The sequence below is a fragment of the Eublepharis macularius genome, chromosome 7 (assembly GCF_028583425.1).
Source record: "Eublepharis macularius isolate TG4126 chromosome 7, MPM_Emac_v1.0, whole genome shotgun sequence".
Lineage (NCBI taxonomy): Eukaryota > Metazoa > Chordata > Lepidosauria > Squamata > Eublepharidae > Eublepharis > Eublepharis macularius.
Window position 1 is genome coordinate 139,402,709 of NC_072796.1, and position 20,309 is coordinate 139,423,017.

Genomic DNA, 20,309 nt, shown 5'->3' on the forward strand with positions numbered 1-20,309 from the left:
CTCCATGACTAAGCAGATGTTTACACCCCAAGGCAACATGGAGTACATCGTCTTTCATATTCTCTTTTAGTATTTTGTAGATCTGAAATGAATTTTCAGGTATATACAAAAATTGGAGAATTTTGCAAACGTCAGTGACGGCATGCTCTCATTGCTGTCTTTATCTATGCATGTGTTCAGCCAATTTTCCTTTTAAAAAAGTGATGACTTAAAGTGGCAATTAAGTTTGCCCTCCTCCCCCCAACTGATTTTACTATGCTTGAATTTTAATCTTAACTGACTTGTAGCTTCCTTGTTGAAAACTTGATGTCTTGGTTCCTCTTTCATCTGGCAGCTTGACTGAGACCTTGTTTTGTTTATCATGATTTGCAACAAACCTGAAGTATTACAAGATGCATGCTCTCCCAGTACAGTTAGCCTGTGCAAAGGGTGTGCTCAATTGCCTGTTCACTTCTTTGAGAGGGCTTGGTAAGTGTGTCAGCATTTAGTAGGATGGTAGATGGAACTATATAGAACAAACATGGACTTGGAGGAGTTAGATCTCAGTCAAGGAGGCAGGGAGAGTCTAGGGCCCAAAGTGCCCTTTTCTCTGTGCCATCATTGCTTAAAAAAAGCTTCTGGCTACTCTCTGTTGCGCCATCACAGCCAACGGCCAACGAGCGGTATTGCGGCTTCTAACTTACCAGTGACTAAGAGCCTTGCTACAAGTGACATTTTACATGTGAAGGATAAAGGATCATTTTTGCAAGTCTTTCTGGGAACTGAAGTTCCTCTCCCCCACCCCTTTTCCTTCTGTTCCTTCCCCTCGCCGCCTGAAGAGACAGAGAGAGCCTACGGCAACATCAGCTTTTGCAAATCGTCTTGCTGGAGGCGGCGGCGGGGGGGAATGCTCCAGAGAAAGCTGAGAAAGATGCAGCTGCCTGCCCCAAAGATCATTGAGAGCAGGCTTGTGACTGGAGGAACGATTTGCAAAAGTTGCTGTTGCCGCAGGCTTCCTCTGTCTCTTCAGGCAGCGAGGGGAAGGAACAGAAGGAAAAGGGGTGGGGGAGAGGAACTTCAGTTCCCAGAAAGACTTGCGAAAATGATCCTTTATCCTTCACGTGTAAAATGTCACTAGTAGCAAGGCTCTAAGCGACAAAAGAAGCCAATAAGGTTTCACCTAATCTGCAGCTTTACTGCTGATCCAACCAATTGAGCAAATTAATCACTACGGCTCTGATTGGCCAGAGTTTCTGAGTCCTGATGGGTGTAGTTGTGTTGGTCTGCAGCAGAAGAGCAAGATTTGAGTCCAGTAGCACCTTACAGATGAAGGGAGATTTGACTCTCCGAAGCTTCTACCCTGAAAGCCTTGCTGATTTTCAGAGGCTACTGGACTCAAATCTTTTTTCTGACTTGATAGTACAGAGAGAGCTAATGACTCCGGAAATAGATACCAGTCTTACCACATTTATTAGCCAAGTAGTTCTGAATCAGTATTTCACCACGGGAGGATGGTGTTACACTTTGAGCTGAACTAAATGTGATGAGTTACTAGAGTTCAACACGGGTCTGCTTACCTCAAGGTTTGATGGGAAGTGTAGCCATCCCAAAGCTGCACGGCCCAGAGCTGCATAGCCTGGCATCGCTGTGCGGGGGCCGGGTGAGCGGGAGGGGGAAATGAAACAATTTCTGGGTGAGCTGGGGAAAGGCAGAGCAATGCTATGCAGCTCTGGGCTGCATGGCTTCAGGCAGGGGCCAGGCGAGCGGGGGGGGAGGGGAGATGCAGCGATGCTCTGGGCGCCTTGCCTGCTGACCTCTTCACCCAGCCCCTGCCTGAAGCTGGGCTAGCAGCTAGCAGTGGCCAGGTGCCCTGTCTGCTGTGCAGGGAAGGGGGGGCAGGAGAGGGGCCCTGAACCTCCCCACACACACACACACACAGTGAAGGGGAAGGGGGTTGCCCAGCAAGAGCCCCATGCCTGCACTTCCCTCCCTGCTGCTCTGTAAATGTTACACTTAAAGCTGCAAGGACGCCTACACTTCCTACACTTCCCATTAAATCTTGAGGTAAGCAGACACGTGTTGAACTCTAGTAACTTGTCACGTTTAGTTCAGCTCATTGAAAGTCTGCCCATCATGAATAAATTCTTTTGATACACACGTCTGTTTAGTTGCATGCAGCCACACGTTCCAGAACATGTACTCACAGTGCAGTCATTGTATGTGTTGCATGGTGTGACCGACATCAATTTTGCGTACTCTGTACTTAGCATGTGCAGTATTGATAACATTTGAAGCAGTGATCACTTAGAAACAGTATATGGGGTGATTTTTGTGTCACCCTTTGTCTTGCTCTTTATAGTTGCTTTAAGCCAGTTTGGTGTAGTAGTTAAGAGTGGCAGGACTCTAATCTGGAGAGCCAGGTTTGATTCCCTACTCCTCCGCTTGCAGCCAGCTGAGTGACCTTGGCTCAGTCACAGGTTCTAGGAGCTCTCTCAGCCCCAACCACCTCACAGGGTGATTGTCATGAGGATAATAATAATACACATTGTAAACCACTCTGAATGGGCATTAAGTGGTCCTGAAGGGCAGTATATAAATTGAATGTTATTGTTATTATTTTAAAAAATGAAAGGAAATATTTCAATAAGGTTTTCACCATGCTTGCTTCTTTAGTATTTGTGTGCTAGGTTTGTATTGCAAATGGCTAAATGAAATTCACACGTGGCTTCCCCATCCAAACTTACATAGGCATGGACCCTTAAGCACGGTACCAGTTATAGAGTATAAGTTAAGTTGGTTGATTTATATGATTATATGGCTTATATAGTTTACATAGTTTACGTTATACAGAAATATTTTGAAAACGGAATTATGGGATAAATTGTTTATCCATTATGGGTACAGAGCATTAAAAATAGTTAAAGAAGTATGGCTTAGAATAAAAGGAGAATATACATTTGATTAGATAGAGGAATATATAAAGAGTAAGGGAAAAGGGACAAAGGGTTGGAAAACTGTTGGAAGTCAACAAAAAAAGGGGGGGAAAGGGAGGGGGTTAGAAATTGGGAAATGGGAAAATTGATTGTGATGTGTAAATATATGATCCTAACCCAATAAAAATTTTTCAAAAAAAAAAAAAAGCACAGTACCAGTTAATGTTGGAAGATGTTGGTTGAGTATGGTATCAGATTCACACACACACACAATTTGGAGTGAATGAACAGATGGGAACGCAATCCATGCTAGATTGGTCCATCATCTCCAGAATCCTGTTTCCAGAATCCACTATCTAAACATGAAGGAAAGCCCAGCATTACATATTCAGAGGTATCTTTCTTCTAACCATGGAGAGTTCATTTTGCTATTGTGGCTACTAGCCTCTGAAAGTTTAGTATGGTCTTTTTTTTCACCCAACCCCGTAAATGCGGCAAGCCCCTACTTAGCTTGGTTCTCTGCGTAGTGCCATTTACCTTACAAATATCTTGCAATGGTTAGTTTGATTCCTTCGATGGATCATTTGCCACCTGCCTTCCGCTCTTCCCCGAATGCTCTGCTGCATTTATTGCCAGCCCTACTGGATATCCAGGTGTTGTGCATTAGGGGTCTTCTGTTTTCCAAGTGTGTTCTTTATCGTTGTTGTTGTTTTTAAACTCTCCTCTTAAAACTCCCCATGATAGTGGAGATCAGCGGAAGAAGGGGGAAAATATGTTTACATTCCTTGCGTAAAAACTTCCAGATGGGACCGCGTTTAGGGGAAATCAATCCTGAGGCCTAACAGCCGGAACACAGCATCCTATTAGCATGGATGTTTAGTTAAAGTTTGCTGGCTTTTAAGATGCGCGAGGCAGAAAGAGTGGCAAGGTCTACGGGAGGGGAAACGAGGGCAAATCCAGGCACTCCTTGCTGTTTCAAGATCTGTAACCAGCAGGTTCGTTTTGCTATGACAGCTATAACGTGTGACTGGTTTGTAATGGGCTTAGTGGGTTCTCCTTGCTTTAAAAGAGAATAGCAGACTTGCAAAGGAGAAATTAGCTGCTAGGGAAGGCGGCCGTGGTGTTCGTAGAGTGTGATGTTCTTCCCCCCCTCCAATGTGGTGTGCTTTCCCCCCTCCTACTAGCATAGAGTTGCCAGCTCAAGGTTGGGAAGTTCATGGAGACTTGGGGAGTGACGCCTGAAGGGCGTGGGGTTTGGGGAGGGGACTCAGCAGAATCCACCCTCCAAAGCAGCCACTTTCTTCAGGGAAAGTTGTTTTGGGGGCCTGGAGATCAGTTGTAATGCCAGGAGATCTCCAGCCACCACCTGGAGGTTGGCAACCATATCTACTGCCATGCTTTATGAACATATTAATGTGGCCCCCAAAACTCCTCTTCATAGGGGCATATGATGCTTCCTTCTACTGATTCAGATTCTTGGTATTTCCTTGTGCAGTATGGTCTGTAATTGGTGGTGGAAAATCCCTAGGCCTGCTCTCTGAGATGCTTCAGACTGCTTGTTATGAGTGCAAAACAGATGCCAACTGTTATCCTTTGACCTTCTGGACAGATTAGTACCCCGCTCAAACCAGTGAACAAAGTCAGTATTCTCACAATGGTGGTGGTAGAGAGTGCCCTCGAGGCATAGTTGATTTATTGTGACCCCTGGTGGTGTTTTCATGGCAAGAGACTAGCAGAGGAGGTTTGCCATTGCCTCTGCAGCCTTGGTCTTCTTTGGAGGTCTCCCATCCAATTACTAACCAATGCCGACCCTGCTTAGCTTCTGAAATCTGACGAGAACAGGCTCACCTGGGCTATCCAGGTGAGGGCATCCCCACAATACAGCTGGGGAGCTGGGACTGAGTTGAGTGGCTTACACAAGGCCACCTACCAATCTCATGGCAGTAGTGGGATTTGAACCAGCAGAATGCTGATTTGCAGTGCAACTACTTAACCACTACACTACAGCATTATTCCCTATTTGTTTATCCTTACAAAGAACCCTGTGAAATAGTTGAAGCCAAACCCCCTTCTCATTTGTGAGTCTTGTAGGGTTTTGAATCCAGGGTCTATGATCCAATGCTTTACCTGCTATACCAAGCTGGCTTTCCAGTTCTGCTTCCTGGCAGAAACTGTGTTTTCTACACATTGCCCACCTTTCTTCCAAGGAATTCAAGGAAATCTACACAGGGTTTTGAGGTGATCTCCCATCCAGTCTCTACTTAGGCAAAAATCCTGCTTATCTTCAGAGAGGTGGTTGCATTGTACAGTGTGCCCTGGGACCTCTTGAACGTACGAGTGGTGGTGAAAATTCAAACATTTCAGGGCTGCAGATTAAACGATAACCGACTATATCAGCAGTAGTTTGACTGGCACATTTCATGTATGTATGTATGTATGTTTGTATGTATGTATGTACGTATTTATTATTATTATTATTATTATTATTATTATTATTATTTTGGTTTATTGATGTCATTTATTGTCTGCCTTTCTCATTAAGATTAGTGCAATCACTATCAAGGACAATTTCATTAAAAATGTCATAGGGTAAATAAATACAAGTTTAGTAAGAATCGTTAGCGTTAGCAAGAATCCAATACAGAGTTGAAGAAATGACATAGGAGCACATATTTAAAGCAACAGATACATAACAGTATGTAAAGCAACATAGTGGTGAAGTCTGTGGTCCCTAACTCATTAGCAGAGCATCTAAGATCCCTCCCTACAATACAAAAGCCTTTTTGAATAATTCGGTTTAAACTTTCACCTAACTTGGAACGTGAAGCTTCTTGGAAGAAACACCAAAAATATTTCAAGGGAAACCCAACCCATTTCACAGAAAGGGGATTTCTGCTTCTTATTAGGATAACTCTGGATTTTGCCTCAAACAAGTTCCTCCCCAGGTAAAAGGGTTCTAAGGGAAAGAGAAAGTATTTGGATGCCATTAATGAATATAAATGAAGTTAATCCAGTCCATTTTCATATACGCTGAGAGATTAGGGCCCACCTGGTTATATCTTGAGTTGGTGGAGATCTTTGGGGGTTTCAGACACGGAAACTGATTTCTGCTGCTCTTGGGTTGCTCTTGTTTTGGGGTGGGGGTTTTTTTATGCCCAAATGGGGACAGACGGCTGAGGAGAGAATTATCAAACATTGTCCCATTCCATCCAACCACAGATCCCAGTTTGCAGCTAAGACAGTCTCATTTGTGCCGGGTGTCTCTTTCAGTAATTGAAATGGGAAGGTTGTGTGTGTATGAGAGAGAGGGGGGGGGCGGTGTATGTTATGGGTGAGTGGCCACTAGAAGAAGAGGCTGACCCGTCACGCTGGTGCTCGGCATGTGTCTCCGCAGGCAAGGCTGAGGAGGAAGTCTGTGCCAGGCTTCTGCAGAGCAGGGGTGGGATAAACTTGGCTCACAGTGGGCTGCAAAATGCATCCAAAGTGAAGACTGTTGCTTGTACCACCCGTGCTTTGTGGAGCGGGGAGGAGGGGGGGTGCATTGCCCCAAACAGATGTGTCCTTGGTCTAGCTGCCAGAGTTTCCAGATGGCTTTGAGGCGACATCGGGTCCTCCTCCCCGATTCTTGCTCAAGGAAAAGCTAGGCATCCTTCTCCTTCATAATGTCATCATGTTCTGGAATTAACAAAACCCGTGTTTCTCGTCTCCAGGTGTTGTCAGCCAAAGCCACAAGGAGGAGCCCAAATCAAGAGATGGGAAGGCTGGATTAATCTCCCGCCTAGCTCCTGGAGTGAGAACTTTCCCTGCCTCCTGTTATGTCCGAGATCGGCCGTCTGCCTGGCAATCGCTTTGAGTTCCAAAGGACCAGGGACCTAGGATGAGGAGAAGCACTAGATATACCTTGAACCTGTTGTTACTATTGCCACTTTTCTTTGCGTGGACAGCGGTCGCCCTCGACCTGGGGCAGTCTTCGTGCACTACCCTCGTCCAGGGCAAATTCTTTGGGTATTTCTCCTCGTTTGCTGTCTTCCCGTTGAATGCTTCCCGCTGCTCTTGGATTATCCAGAACCCAGACCCCCGGAGGTACACCTTGTACATGAAGGTCCTGAAGCCCGCGGGCGCCTGCGACCACCAGCAGGTTCGCACGTACCAGTTTGACTCGTTCTTGGAGTCCACACGGACGTACTTGGGGATGGAGAGTTTTGACGACGTGCTAAACCTTTGTGATAGCTCCACCCGTTATGCCTTTCTCCAGTCCAACAAGCAGTTCCTGCAGATGAAACAGACCGCTTCGGCGGTCGAAAGTGGGCATGTCAGATGGAAACCGGGCAAGGCACAAGACAGAGATTTCTCGGTGGAATACCTGGTGGTTGGCAACAGGAACCCCAGCAAAGCTGTCTGCCAGATGTTGTGCAAGTGGTTAGACACCTGCCTGACCACCAGTAGCAGCTTCCACCCTTGTGGTATTATGCAGACACCATGCTCTTGCGCCAGTGGGGAGATACTGGATCAGCCCAGCGAGATCCTCGGCTTAACCAAAAAGAAGGACTGCTTTAAGGACGGGATTTACCTGGAGAACTGTATGAGTAGCCCAAAGGACAGCGGTCGGCTGGATTTCTTGGGTAAGTGACATTGTTAGTTCAGGACTTGCAGTCCAGGAAACAGAGCAAAGAAGACTGGGTCCTATGGATCTGTTCCACTGCTGGGGGAGCTTTCCTCTAGATCAGAATTCCCCAGCATGGTGTCTGTGGGTGCCACGGTGCCCCCAACATCTTTCCAGGTGTCCCCAAGTGTTTTAGAAAGCAGGCTGGGCAAGATGGTGCTTTTGCCCAGCAAGTGTTCTAATTGGCTTTTGGAGGTCTCATTAGCTGTGCAGATTCAACAATAAATACTGCTTCTAGAAAAGCAAGGTTCTTCACAGTTTGATTGAAGGTGAGCTCTGTGTATGCAGCAAAATGTTTTAAAACAATATGTTCATGCAAAAAGGCATCCTGTTAAGTAGAGCTTCTGCTAGAAATGTTGTAGAGTTGCCATTAAAGTTATGCATATGGCATTTTGTGGTTGGCTCCACCTCCCATGGCAGCCATATTGTAATTGGGCCCAGCTCTTATGGCAGCCATTTTGAATTTGGTGCCACTTCTTGTGGCAGCCATTTTGTATTTGCACCCACCACCCTGTGTCAGAATCCCAAAGGAGCCCCCAAGCTCAAAAAGGCTGGGAACCCCTGCTCTAGAGCAAGGGGCCTTCCTCAAACACAAGGGCCTCCCCACTCCTTACCTTGAAGCCAGCTGGGTGACCTTGGGTCAGTCACAGCTTCTAGGAGCTCTCTCAGCCCCACCCACCTCACAGGGTGTTTTGTTGTGGGGATAATAGAAGGGCGGTATATAAATCTAATGTTATTATTATTATACTATTATTATTATTTTGCACTGGAAATAAGATCCATCACCAGCAGAACAGATGAAAAGGATGCTACGTGATGTGGGGTTTGAGTTTCTCATTTATGGAAACATTCCGATCGCATCGTTGCTGTGGATAAAGCTTTGTTATGTGGTTTTGACAAATAATTTGCAACGTGGGCATCAACAATTGGATTCTGGTTTGAAACTGGTACAGGGGCTTGGATATCTGTTTGTGTGTGATTTTTGAAGATGTTTTAATTCTGATTGTTGAACTGTGAGCTGCCTAAGGATTCAAAATTGGTGGATGCGGTGGGGTATCAAAATAAATACACCTCCTCAAAGAATCCTGGAAATCAGAGACAACTACATGTAGGGCCATTGCGTATCTTAGGTTGCTGAATGAGGCATGAGATCAGAGCTTTCACGAGGTGGAATCCCTTTGCCTCTCAAGTGAATTCCAGTAGCCACAAGTAGAGATGGGCATGAACCAAAATACGAACCAAAATTCGTGATGAACCAGACCAGTTCGTGGTTCGCAACCCAGCAGTTTGTCAGATCCCATTTCTGACGAACTGCAGCAAACTTTAAGCTGGTTCGTTTGGTTTGTTTTTTGGTTTGTCACCGCAGACAGCCCGATGAATCAGTTTCCTATGCAACGGGGAATGGATTTCCTGCAGACCTTCTGCCGCTCCGGAAGTGACGATTTTCTAACCTGGATGTGACATTTTCACGAACCAAAGGAACCGGTTTGCGAACTGGGGGGCAGGTTCATGAAAGTTCGTGGTTCATGAAATTTGACAAACGATGAACTACATGGTTAATTTTTTTCAGGGGTCGTGCCCTTCTCTAGCCACGAGTGGAATTGTCAAGCGGGTTGCCACCTTTCCCCCCAGCAGGTCTCCTGTGCCTTTTACATGGTTTATGGTTTCAAAGGCCCACCTGAGGGCCAGCAGCTGGCAACCTGCATCTCTTCAGGTGTGAATAGGTGATAATGCATTATAGCAAGCCAGATTGTTGGTTTGCGTAGCCCGGTACGGCTTGTTTCGATGGGCAGCATGTAGAACTGAGACACGTTGAGTTTTTTCCTTTCTTTTTATTTTAAGTGCAGTTTATTCTGGAGCTACACAGTAGTTTGCAGCAGTAGAAAAGAATCCAGTAGCACCTATAAGACTAGCAAACTTTGTGGTGGGGTATGAGCTTTCGTGAGTCACTGCTCACTTCTTCAGGGTAGTTTGCAGATCTGCTCTCCTGACCATTGTCTATTGAGATGTTTAAAGGTATTTCTGGATATCCTGTGATGTCAGATTCCAAAAGCTGGAATCCTGCCAAGGCTTCTGGCAGAGCAAAGGGAACAATGAAGCTGATGGGCATTAGATTCAGGATGGACAAAAGGAAATACTTCTTTACACAGTGAGTGAATAAAATGTGGAATTTGCTACTAGAGGGTGTAGTGATGGCCCCAGGTATGTGTGTGTGTGTTATGCGCTGTCAAGGCACCTCTGACCTAAGGCGACCCAATGAATGAAAGACCTCCAAAACGTCCTATCATTAACAGACTTGCTCAAATCCTGCAAACGGGGACGTGACTTCCTTTATTGGGTCAAGCCATCTCGTTTTAGGACTTCCTCTTTTCCTACTGCCTTTCACTGTAGTCTCCCTGTTAGTTGATGATAGAGCCAAGGAATAGAAAATCTTGGACAATTTCAATTTCCTCATTGTCAACTTTAAAACTGTGTGATTCCTCTGTAATCACAGGTATAGGTATAGGCCATAGATACAGACAGCTTTGAAAGGAGATGTATAGAGAATAGGTCTATCAGTGGCTAGGAGCTGTGGTGGCTAAAAGGAACCTCCACATTCAGAGGCAGTCTACCTTTGTGCACCAGTGCCAGGAGGCAACATCAAGGGAAAGCCTTGGCACTGTTGTTGGTCATCCAGAATAACTGGTTGGTAGGCATGCCAACCTCCAGGCAGTGGGTGGGGATCTCCTGGAATTACAACTGAACTGCAGGCTACAAAGATAAATTCTCTTGGAGAAAATAGTTACTTTGGAGAGTAGACAGTATGGCATTATACCCTACTGAGGTCCTGCCCCTCCCCAAACTGTGCCCCCTACCTCCCACAAATCTCCAGAAATTTCCCAACCCTAAACCGGCAACCCTATGCCACTGTCTGTGATAGGATGCTGGACAAGATAGACCTGTGGTCTAATTCAGCAGGGCTGTTCTTTTGAGCACCCCCCCCCCCCTTATGTGTTACCATAGCATCCGCCCTTTTTTCTGCAAAGCCTGATCAATGTAGAAGCATCAAAGGATGAACGAAAACACTCATTGCTTGGTAATACATGACAACAAGCTTGACTGATGGTTGTTGTGGGTTTTCCGGGCTGTATTGCTGTGGTCTTGGACTACGACCACGGCAATACAGCCTGGAAAACCCGTGGTCCAAGACCACGGCAATACAGCCCGGAAAACCCACAACAACCATCATTCTCCGGCTGTGAAAGCCTTCAACAATACAAGCTTGACTGAATCCTCTCAACTCCCAGAGAAGAGGCATGTATCCCCTGGGTTGAATTCAGGTTGTTAAAGTGACCCACTAGTCAAGAACGGCATGACTCACAGTCCGCTCTTTGTGCCTGCACAAATGAATCCTCGAACAACCAGCCCTGGTTACATGTCCTGCATTTTGGCTCCTATGCATTTAGCAGTATTGCAAGAACTGATTGCGAGATTAACTAGGTTAAGGGGCAGGCACAGAAAGCACATAAATACCCCCCCCAAGAAGTCAATCTCAGAAATATGAAACAGGTTTTTTATCTCCCCTCTTTTGACTTTGTGCCCTTTAACAGTTGTAAATAGTGACAGCGGCAAGAAAGCAGGGTCAGTGCAGCCTACAAACAAATAGCTTAGCAAACCACTTTCAATGGTGAGCAAAATACAGGTGCAAGCAACTGGTGGTCAGTCCTCCCCCGGCCCGCCCCCAATCTCTGGTGGCATCTCCAGTTAGAGTATCTTGGGTAGCAGACTTGAGAAAGACTTTCCTCTGCTTGAGAATGTGGAATTATTGCCAGTTGGAAGGAAGAGTTTTCAAATTGCTGCCCCAAAATTTTGAATCAGTTTAAGCAGCTTCTAAAAACAGCTGGCGGGACAGGGCTTATGAGGGGAAGTTGTCTTTGAGTTATTGCTTTTTTTCTTTTTTCAAAGGGCTATATATACAGGCCAGGGCTCCCGGCGCCTGGGACAACCCAGTTCTGGCTGCCCTGCCCTGGCACTGCATGGGGTGCTGCTCCTGGCACTGCATGGGGTGGCGTGCTGCCAGCTGAGAGGCCGCCCATGCCACTCGCCAAGCTGACTGCCCCCTCAGCTGGGCAGCTGAATGGCACGGAGGGCTGGGAGGCTGCCCGTGCCATTTGCCTTCCCAGCAGGACAGGGGGCGCGTGGCAAGCCAGCCGCCCCCTCATTGGGACAGGCGAGTGGTGCAGGCGGCCTCCCAGCTCTCCGTGCCATTCATCTGCCCGGCTGAGGGGGCGGCCAGGTTGCCGCATGCTCCCTGTCCTCCTGGGCAGGTGAATAGTGCCGGTGGCCACTCAGCTTCCCGCGCTGCTGCTGGCGCACTCCCGGTGGCTGGCAGCTGTGCCTGGCACCCCCTCTTTGGCAGCACCGGGGGCAGACAACCCCCCTGCCCCCCCTCGATCCGGCCCTGATACAGGCTGACCTGGTTGGTCCAGATTGGCCAATCTTGTCAGATCTCAGAAGCTAGGCAAGGTCTGTCCTGGTAAGTACTTGGATGGGAGACTTCCAAGGAAATCCAAGGTTGCTATGCAGAGGCAAACCACCTCTGAGTATCTCTTGCTGTGAAAACCTTATTGGGGGGGGGGGTCACTGTACATTGTGACTTGATTGCACTTTACACATACACACACACACAACCTCTAGCACACCAAGGCTCTCTCTCTCTCCACACACACACACACACACACACACACACACACTTTAGCAAACTGTATGGCTTGTGTTCCTCCCTTACAACACTGGAGAGCTGCCATTTTTGCCCTCTAACTCTAAACAAAACCTGCTTTGATACTATTTGCAAGTGCATGGCGCCGACTTTGGCCCAAAGCCCCATTTGCTGTGTCAGGGATGAATCAACGGGCTCTCCTTCAGTCCTGCTCTTCAAACCCCTTCTGCAACCTGAGCAGAGGAAAAGAGGGCCCTTCCGAGTCTCTTGCTCCAGAGAGACAGATCTCCAAAGAGATTCCCCCAAAGCATGTTTGGGAATGACCCTTCTGCCCCCCACCCCACCCCTATCCTTGGCTCCCGTTGCTGAATGCAGATGGTGGGAAGCGAGGGCAGTTGCCGAGATCTCCTTGGAGTGCATGTAAAACAAGCCATTCTCTGAACTTGATGTGCACACAGCAGGAGGGATGGAAGCCAAGAAGCTCGGCTTTGCCAGATGCTAGGATGACTCACATATATGTTGGATGGGCTTTGGGCACCCGTCTCAGACATCAGAGATCAGTCCTCCTGGAGACAATGGCTGCTTTGGAGGGTGGGCTTTACGGCAATATACCCCAGTGATGTCCCTCTCTTCCCCAAATCCCACCTTTCCCATGCTCCACCCCCAAATATCCAGGAATTCCCCCATCTGGAGTTGGCAACCATAGTTTTCAAGTTCTGTTTTGCATAGGCCCTGCTCCTCTGCACAAATACAGAAACTAAATAGCTGGAGGTTTTCTTGCCTGGAGATGCAAAAATAAATCTTTCCTGGCTTAATGTCATCTGAACATTGAAATACTACTAAACGTACAGAATCAAGACCACTGAAAGCAGTCAGGAACTCCTGTGGAAGCAGCTGTTCCTGTATCTTCACCACACGTGTAAAGGATCACATGATTTTAAACCATCTAAGGATTGCCTCTTATTTCAAGGAGTGTGGAGTAAAGAGTGCCTTCAAGCCACAGCTGATTTATGGTGACCTCTGGTGGGGTTTTCAAGGCAAGAGATGGTTTGCCTTAGATGGTTAACAGAGGTGGTTTGCCATTGCCTGCCTCTGCAACCCTGGTCTTCGTTGGAGGTCTCCCATCCAACTGCTAACCAAGGCCGACCCTGCTTAGCATCTGAGATCTGATGAGATTAGGCTCACCTGGGCTACCCAGGTCAGACTTGGAACCATTCCTTATTTCTGAAATATGCATGAAGGAAAATAGACATCAGTGCAGTGTAGTGCTTACAATGTCTCACTAGGGCCAGACTAGAGAGACCGAAGTTCTACCATGAAAGCTCATTGGATGACCTTGGGCCAATCACACACTTTCAGCCTAACCTACCTCACAGAGTTGTTGTGAGGATAAAATTTAGAAGACTAGAAGGGCATAAGCTGCTTTGGAACCCCATTGTGGGAAAAGGTGGAGTATAAAGGACATCAGTTATAATTCTGGGAGATCTCCAAGGTTGCCAACCCTATTTGAATACCCTCCCTTAAAATCCCAGATGCTGGGAAGACACAGGGTGTTTTGTTGTGGGGATAATAATGACATACTTTGTAACCTGCTCTGAATGGGTGTTAAGTCATCCTGAAGGGCGGTATATAAATCGAATGTTGTTGTTGTTGTTGTTGTTATTACATGTTTCAAACAGGGCCCAAGTGGTAAGGAATAGGCTGTTCGGAAGGCCCTCTTAAACTGGGAAAAACCAAGAGCTTTTCTGATTAGAGCTGTCGGTCCGACACTGAATTTACAGGCGCATATTTCTCTTGTTTATAAGATCTTCAGTAAGAGGGAACTGCAGGGTGGTGAGAAAGCAGAGAATTAGAGACATCCTTTCCATTCTGTGCTCAACAGCTTATGGACATGATCACAATGTGGAAATATCAGCAATTACCTTCTGAATGTGCCATTGGTGTGCCAGGGAGACGAAAGGTAGAATTTACATCCGGTTTCGCTAGGGAGTTTTACAGGCAACTACTCCCATTATTGCTGTGAGGAGACTTTTATGTGTAATTTAATGAGCAGTGCTGCGGCGAACAGCTGAACTGTTCAGTTAGGCAGCATTCTCTCCGAGCGTTCTCTCTGATTTCAGTGTTATTTAACACCCTCCCAGACTTGTGCGATGGAGCCAGTTCCCCCTAGGTGTGTTGCGGCATCACGAGGTGGGTCTAAGCAGCCATGGGAGACTCAAGAAAAGAATGTATCTTTGGAATACAGGTGTCCCTAGGCAGAGATGGTGCCACATAGACAAGGGAAGGGGCCAGGACCGTTCAGTAAGATTAGAGCCTCCCCGATCTTTATGGGTTCTTTAAAAGAAAACTGTTCGGGGAGAGTTTTATTTCTTCTCTTTGCCCATTTCAAGGTCCCCCTTCTCTCCTTGTCTGAATAATGAATCAAGGCTTCTAACTTGGCGATCTTAGAAGCAGAAAAGGTTTATTATTAGAAGTTCTCACATAACCCTGATGAACATGCTATTACAGCAGGGTGCATGCCAGCGACCAGGCAGTATCTACATTTATACAAGACATGGGCAAAAATCAAAATACGAATCAAATTTCATGATGAATCGGGCTGATTCGTGTTTCGTGAAATGCATTTCGTGGGGCTGCAGTTTTCATGAAATTCACGACTTTAGGGGCCGATTCATTCCATTCATGAATGATTCGTGATGCCAGACAGGCTGGAGCCGATCCATTGGTTCCCTAGGCAACTTAGGCGTGGAATGTCTGCAGACCTTTCGTTGCCATTGGAAAGCCCAATCTTAGCCGACATAGCCTTGATAGGCAGCTCTCCCTGCCAACTAGAGAGCTTCCATTCTATCCTATACAGCACAGAGCAGGGGGTTAAATCCCCTAGGCAACTGAGGAGATGGGCCTTCTGTAGCGATGGGAACACCAATCTCATCCCTCCAAACCCTGTTAGGCAGGTCTGTCTGCCAACCAGAGACCTCCTGTTCTGCTCTATGTGAGCATTTCTTATATAAGGCACAGCTCTCTGCCTCGTTCTCTTCAGTTCCAGTAGACAGAGGGAGAGGGAGGGCCTGTTGCTGGAATTTGGAGTGAGAGAGTGGAATTGAGAGATTTTGGCTGGATTTGCTGCTGTTTTAAAAGAGACTGAAAAGCCTCTTTCTTATTTTCAGCTCTTGGCCTTGCTGGGAAGGTCATTGGGTGAGGATGCCTTCTTTCCTCCACCTCACCCAACCCCACTCTCAGGGCATTGCCTGGCTCTGGGGCCTAGCTTGACTGAGGCCTACCTTTTTTTCTTTAATTTTCTTTGCTTATATTCTTATTTAGAGCATTTGTTCTCACTGGCTTGTTGGGTGAGGGTGGGTGGAGGAGAGCCTGCTGAAGTCTTGCTGTGAGTTTAGCATCTCTGGGTATGAAGGGGGCCATTGAAGTGCCCTGAGTTCTGACGAATCACGAAACTAACAAATCATTTTGCAAAACGGGACAATTTCATGAAAGTTCGTGATTCATGGAATGTGACAAAACATGAAATACTCATTTTGTTTTTTCTCATTTTGTGCCCATTTCTAATTTATACCATCACACAGGCATGATGCAAGTAAACAAACATTGTGTACTGCACAGAGGATTATTACAAGAATATATGAGCAATCAAATGAATGTCAGATGATGTTTGGATTGACAGATGGACAGGTCCAGATTATGTTTCTTTTCAGGTCATGTAACATAAACTATCAGAAAGGTTCCATGTTTATCTCTACATTGCTAAGGAAGAACATCTCCAAGGCTGAGAACAGGGCAAGAAGGAAAGATATATAGCCTTCATTTGTTCTCAGAGTGCAAACTGGCTGTATACAGTAAGGTCCTCATGTTATTACAATCAAAATACAGGATGGAATGAAGGGTGATGAGCACACAGGGGAAGGGTTTTATTCATAACGTTCTTTCATCAATTTAGACCACAAGAGGCACATATAGAAAACAATAGAGCACCCGAAAAATTCCCTAACAGAAACCTCTATCCCTTTAATTTCCACAGTTGCAATGAAAAAATCATGCAAACTTTATACCGTCCAATCGCTCCCTGAGAAATAAGGGGATTACTCAGTGGGTGGTTCAGTGGAAGAACATCTGATAGTTTTGCAGAAATTTCCAGGATCAATTCTCGGCATTGCCAGTTAAAAGATACACACATGGGTATATATGAGGTTGCCTTACATTGAATCAGACCCTTGGTCCATCAAGGTCAGTATTGCCTCCTCACATTGGCAGTGACTCTGCAGGGTCTGAGATGGAGATCTTTTGCATCACCGATGGCCTGATTCTTACCAGAGATGCCAGGAATTGATGCTCTACCACTGAGCCCCAGCTTCCTCCTGCAGGAAGCAGTAATGGGCGAGGTTTACTTTGCCTAAGACCCTAGAGACCCTACTGCCTGTCTGAGTAGATGATACTGTTAGAAGAGGAGGATTTAATACTGTGGACAAAACAGAAAGTTAGAAAGACAGAGAGGTCAGGATAGAGGCAGGCATGAACCCGGAAAATGGCAGTTCGTTGCAGTTCGTGGTTTGTCGCGTTCCACGAACCGTGAACCGTCATGAACTTGCCCAGTTCACAAATTGGTTCGTTTGGTTCGTCAGTTCATCACATCTGGGGCTGCAGAATTTCTGCAGAATGCCGCCCCCCCCGCGGCCCAGGTAATAGATTGATCGGCACCAGGCTGTCTACAGTGATGAACCAAAAAATAACCATATGAACTGCTCTAAAAATCATTGTGGATTGTCGCAGTTCATCAGAAATGAGCTCCAACGAAATGCCAGTTCACGAACCAAACACTGGCCCAGTTTGTGATGAACTTTCAGTTCTTACCCACCTCTAGTCAGGACATCTATACACTCCTTGCTGCCTGAACTATCCTTTGATGTGTAGATTACTAATCTCAGGATTTCCTCCTTTTAACATCCTTCTCTTCCTCCCTTTGTCACACAACTCTCTTCTCTCCATTTTGTACCACAGATTTGGGACTTGTCCTGCAATCTATGCCCATCCTTAGACTGGATAGGTAGATGGGAATCTATCCTTTACCTATCAGAACATGAAATTCCTATAATAAAGAACTCTTATTTCTTTTCTAAACCTAAGCTAACTGTAAGTTTGTTATTTTCTCTCTCACACTCACACCAGCCAGCAAGCTCCTAACATCACAATCTCTCTGGAGTTAATGCCACTCTGCAACCGTCCTACTACTTTATGGCATTTCAGTATCTTTATATGTATTGATGGACTAATTGTCTGATTCAGAAGAAAACAGCTTCATGTGTTCAAGTGCGTAAATGTACCTTTCTTCCACATTTCTGCTCAATGAGTGTAAAGGCTTTGGGAAGACTGCCCCCCCACCTTGTCTTCTTTCATTAAAATATTTCTGTTTTTCCCTAAATGTAAGTGCATTAGACTACCATTATATAATTGTTGTGTGTTTTCTGCATTGATTTTGGACACATTTCTGGCCATTGAGCAAGAGTATCTTAAAGACTAACTAGATTTCCTGGGTAGGAGCTTCTGGGAGTCAGAGCTCCCTTCAATTAGCTTTGACTCCCAAAAGCTCACTCTCTGGAAATCTAGTTGGCCTTGAATCCTGGTCTTCTACTGCAGACCAATATGCAGGGTTGCCAGGTACCCCCACCCTCTGGGCAGGAGATGAGAGGCCTGGCACCTACCTGGTCTTCTCTGGGTCAAGCACAGGCTCCCTGCCCATGCAATGATCTCACTTCCAGGAAGTGACATCATCACACAGGCCGAGGGCCATTGCCCAAGAGTACACCCCAGGAGGCATGTTCCCCCACCACCGGCCAGGTAAGTGGGGGCAGGGGGAGGGGAGTGGAGGAGTGGAGGATCCCCCGCCCTCAGCAGGGGACTGGCAACCCTACCAACATGGCTACCCACCTGAAACTATTTCTGGCTGTTAGGAGCCTGGGATTGTCTAGCTTGCTATCCTGTGATTATCTCACTTCCTTTTTTGCCATTGTTTTTATATATTTGTTTATATCGTGAATGCATGCTTGACTTTTTAATGCACAATTTGTATCTTATTCATATGTAAAATTCATGCCACTTGTACATGTAGGGTTGGTTCCTGTGGATCTTTTCTCTTAGCAGGACTGATTTCCTCTTACATGAGGAGCCTTCTCGTAACCCCAGATACTCTTCTAACCCATAATATGTAACATGGGATTACTCATGAACAAACCAAGTTGAATTATTTTGGGGGGCGTGGGGAATGGTGTACAGTTGGTCTCAAGGCAGATCTTCTGGATTCCCTATTGCTTTAGCCAGATGTGATGATAGCCAAAGAACTACGCTGATACATAGAAGTGATGCTAGAGAGTGCGCTCAAGTCATTGCTGGCTTATGGCGACCACTGGCAGGGTCTTCATGGCAAGAGACTAACAGAGATGGCTTGTCATTGCTTGCCTCTGCAACCCTGATCTACATTGAGGTCTCCCATCAAATTACTAACCCAGGCGGCCCCTGCTTAGCTTCTGAGATCTGATGAGATCAGGGTCACCTGGGCTATCCAGGTTAGGGAAAGTAGAGGTCAAGTCCTAGCTAACTGTGAACTTGCTAGGAGAACTTGGGTCTCTATTAGAAAGAAGCTGTTGCAGGGCTGGGGGGTGGGTGGGTGGGTGGGATGCCAAGCAAAACATCCTTAGATAGACCAAATGCATGGTTTTTGCAAAAGGCTTAGATGGTTTCCATATTTGGGATTAAGTCTGGAAGCTATTTCTCTCTGGCTAGATTGAATGCCAGGTGACCTCTGCTGCTTCTCAGCCACACGGCGCTCTGATCGATGAATCAGCAAGGTGCACTGCACTCATCTCTACCTACAGGGATGTCTTGTTTTTAGCTGGTGTTTGCCAAATTGAGTGTTGGGATACAGTCTGGGCCTATTTACATATCCTGCTCACCCGCTATCGAAGTCTTAATGTCCTTCTAATTTGGTTCTAATAAGATGGGACATCTTATGAATACCCCGTGTCATCATTACATATACATTACTGTACCTCCGGAATTCAACGTCGGGCACTAGCAGTTCTGCATGGAGGAACATTTCATTAAGGCAAATGGTCATTGTGGCCCCCGCGTGACCTATCCAGCCAAATGAATGCTGATCGGCTTGGGGGATGTGAACCGCTACACAGCAACAATAAAGTGGCATGATTTGGATCTGCTGCTGTGTCGAGGAGCTTTGAAATGTACCATTGTTGGAAAGACATGAGCGGGCAGTTCTTTGCATCCCCCCCAAGTGACTTCTTTAAAAAGTGTGATTTAGGATAGACTTTTCCTTTTGGACCCAGGGAGCCACTTTAAATTTTTTGCTGAATGTGTCTTTCTTCCAGGCAATGGGGCACCTAAGGATATAGCTGCCCTGCTCCACTCCACCACTTCTTTGCATTTGCCACCCCCCACCTCTTACTCTCCCACTTGGGAAATGAACTTACTTGTGCCTCCTTCTCCTCCTTCCCCAAGTATCTTGAAAGCAAGCAAGCTCTAAAGTTCAGAAAGACCCAGTGGACAAGTACAACTTACTGCATTATCTTTAAAGATGTGCAATTTGCCGTTTTTTTAATTAATTCATTTATTTACATTCTTTGTAGTCTACTTTTCTCACTGAGACTCAAGATGGATTACACAGTGTGAGTCAGTACAGTCCATTTCAAGGACATTTCAATAAACAATGCAATAGGGGCAATAAATACAAATTCGTGAGGATTTCAAACCAGCAGAAATCCAGCACAGAATTGAAGAAATGAAGGAAATGCCATGGCTTCTGAAATGGCCCCCCTTTGCATAGATGCCTCCCCTTCCTGGCAAGCCAAGATGCAAGATCTCCACAGAGGTGTGGAAGCACCATTTTCCTCCCCCTCCCCACAGGAAACCCTGTGGGTTTCCTCCTTCCCCATATGTTCAATTGAGTAAACAAGTCTCCTTCTCAGGAAAGCTGCAGAGGAAGGTTTGAGCATGCACAAAGAGAAGGTGCATC

General features: G+C 46.3%; 1 protein-coding gene across 1 annotated transcript in view; it reads left to right on the forward strand.

Annotated features, from left to right (window-relative positions):
- The first annotated feature begins 6,789 nt into the window (after positions 1-6,789).
- ADGRB1 (adhesion G protein-coupled receptor B1) overlaps positions 6,790-20,309 on the forward strand; it is a 357,612-nt gene continuing 344,092 nt past the window's right edge. Inside the window, exon 1 of the mRNA XM_054985938.1 lies at positions 6,790-7,516. Coding sequence (XP_054841913.1) covers positions 6,790-7,516 — 727 coding nt within the window. The remainder of the gene's footprint in view (positions 7,517-20,309) is intronic.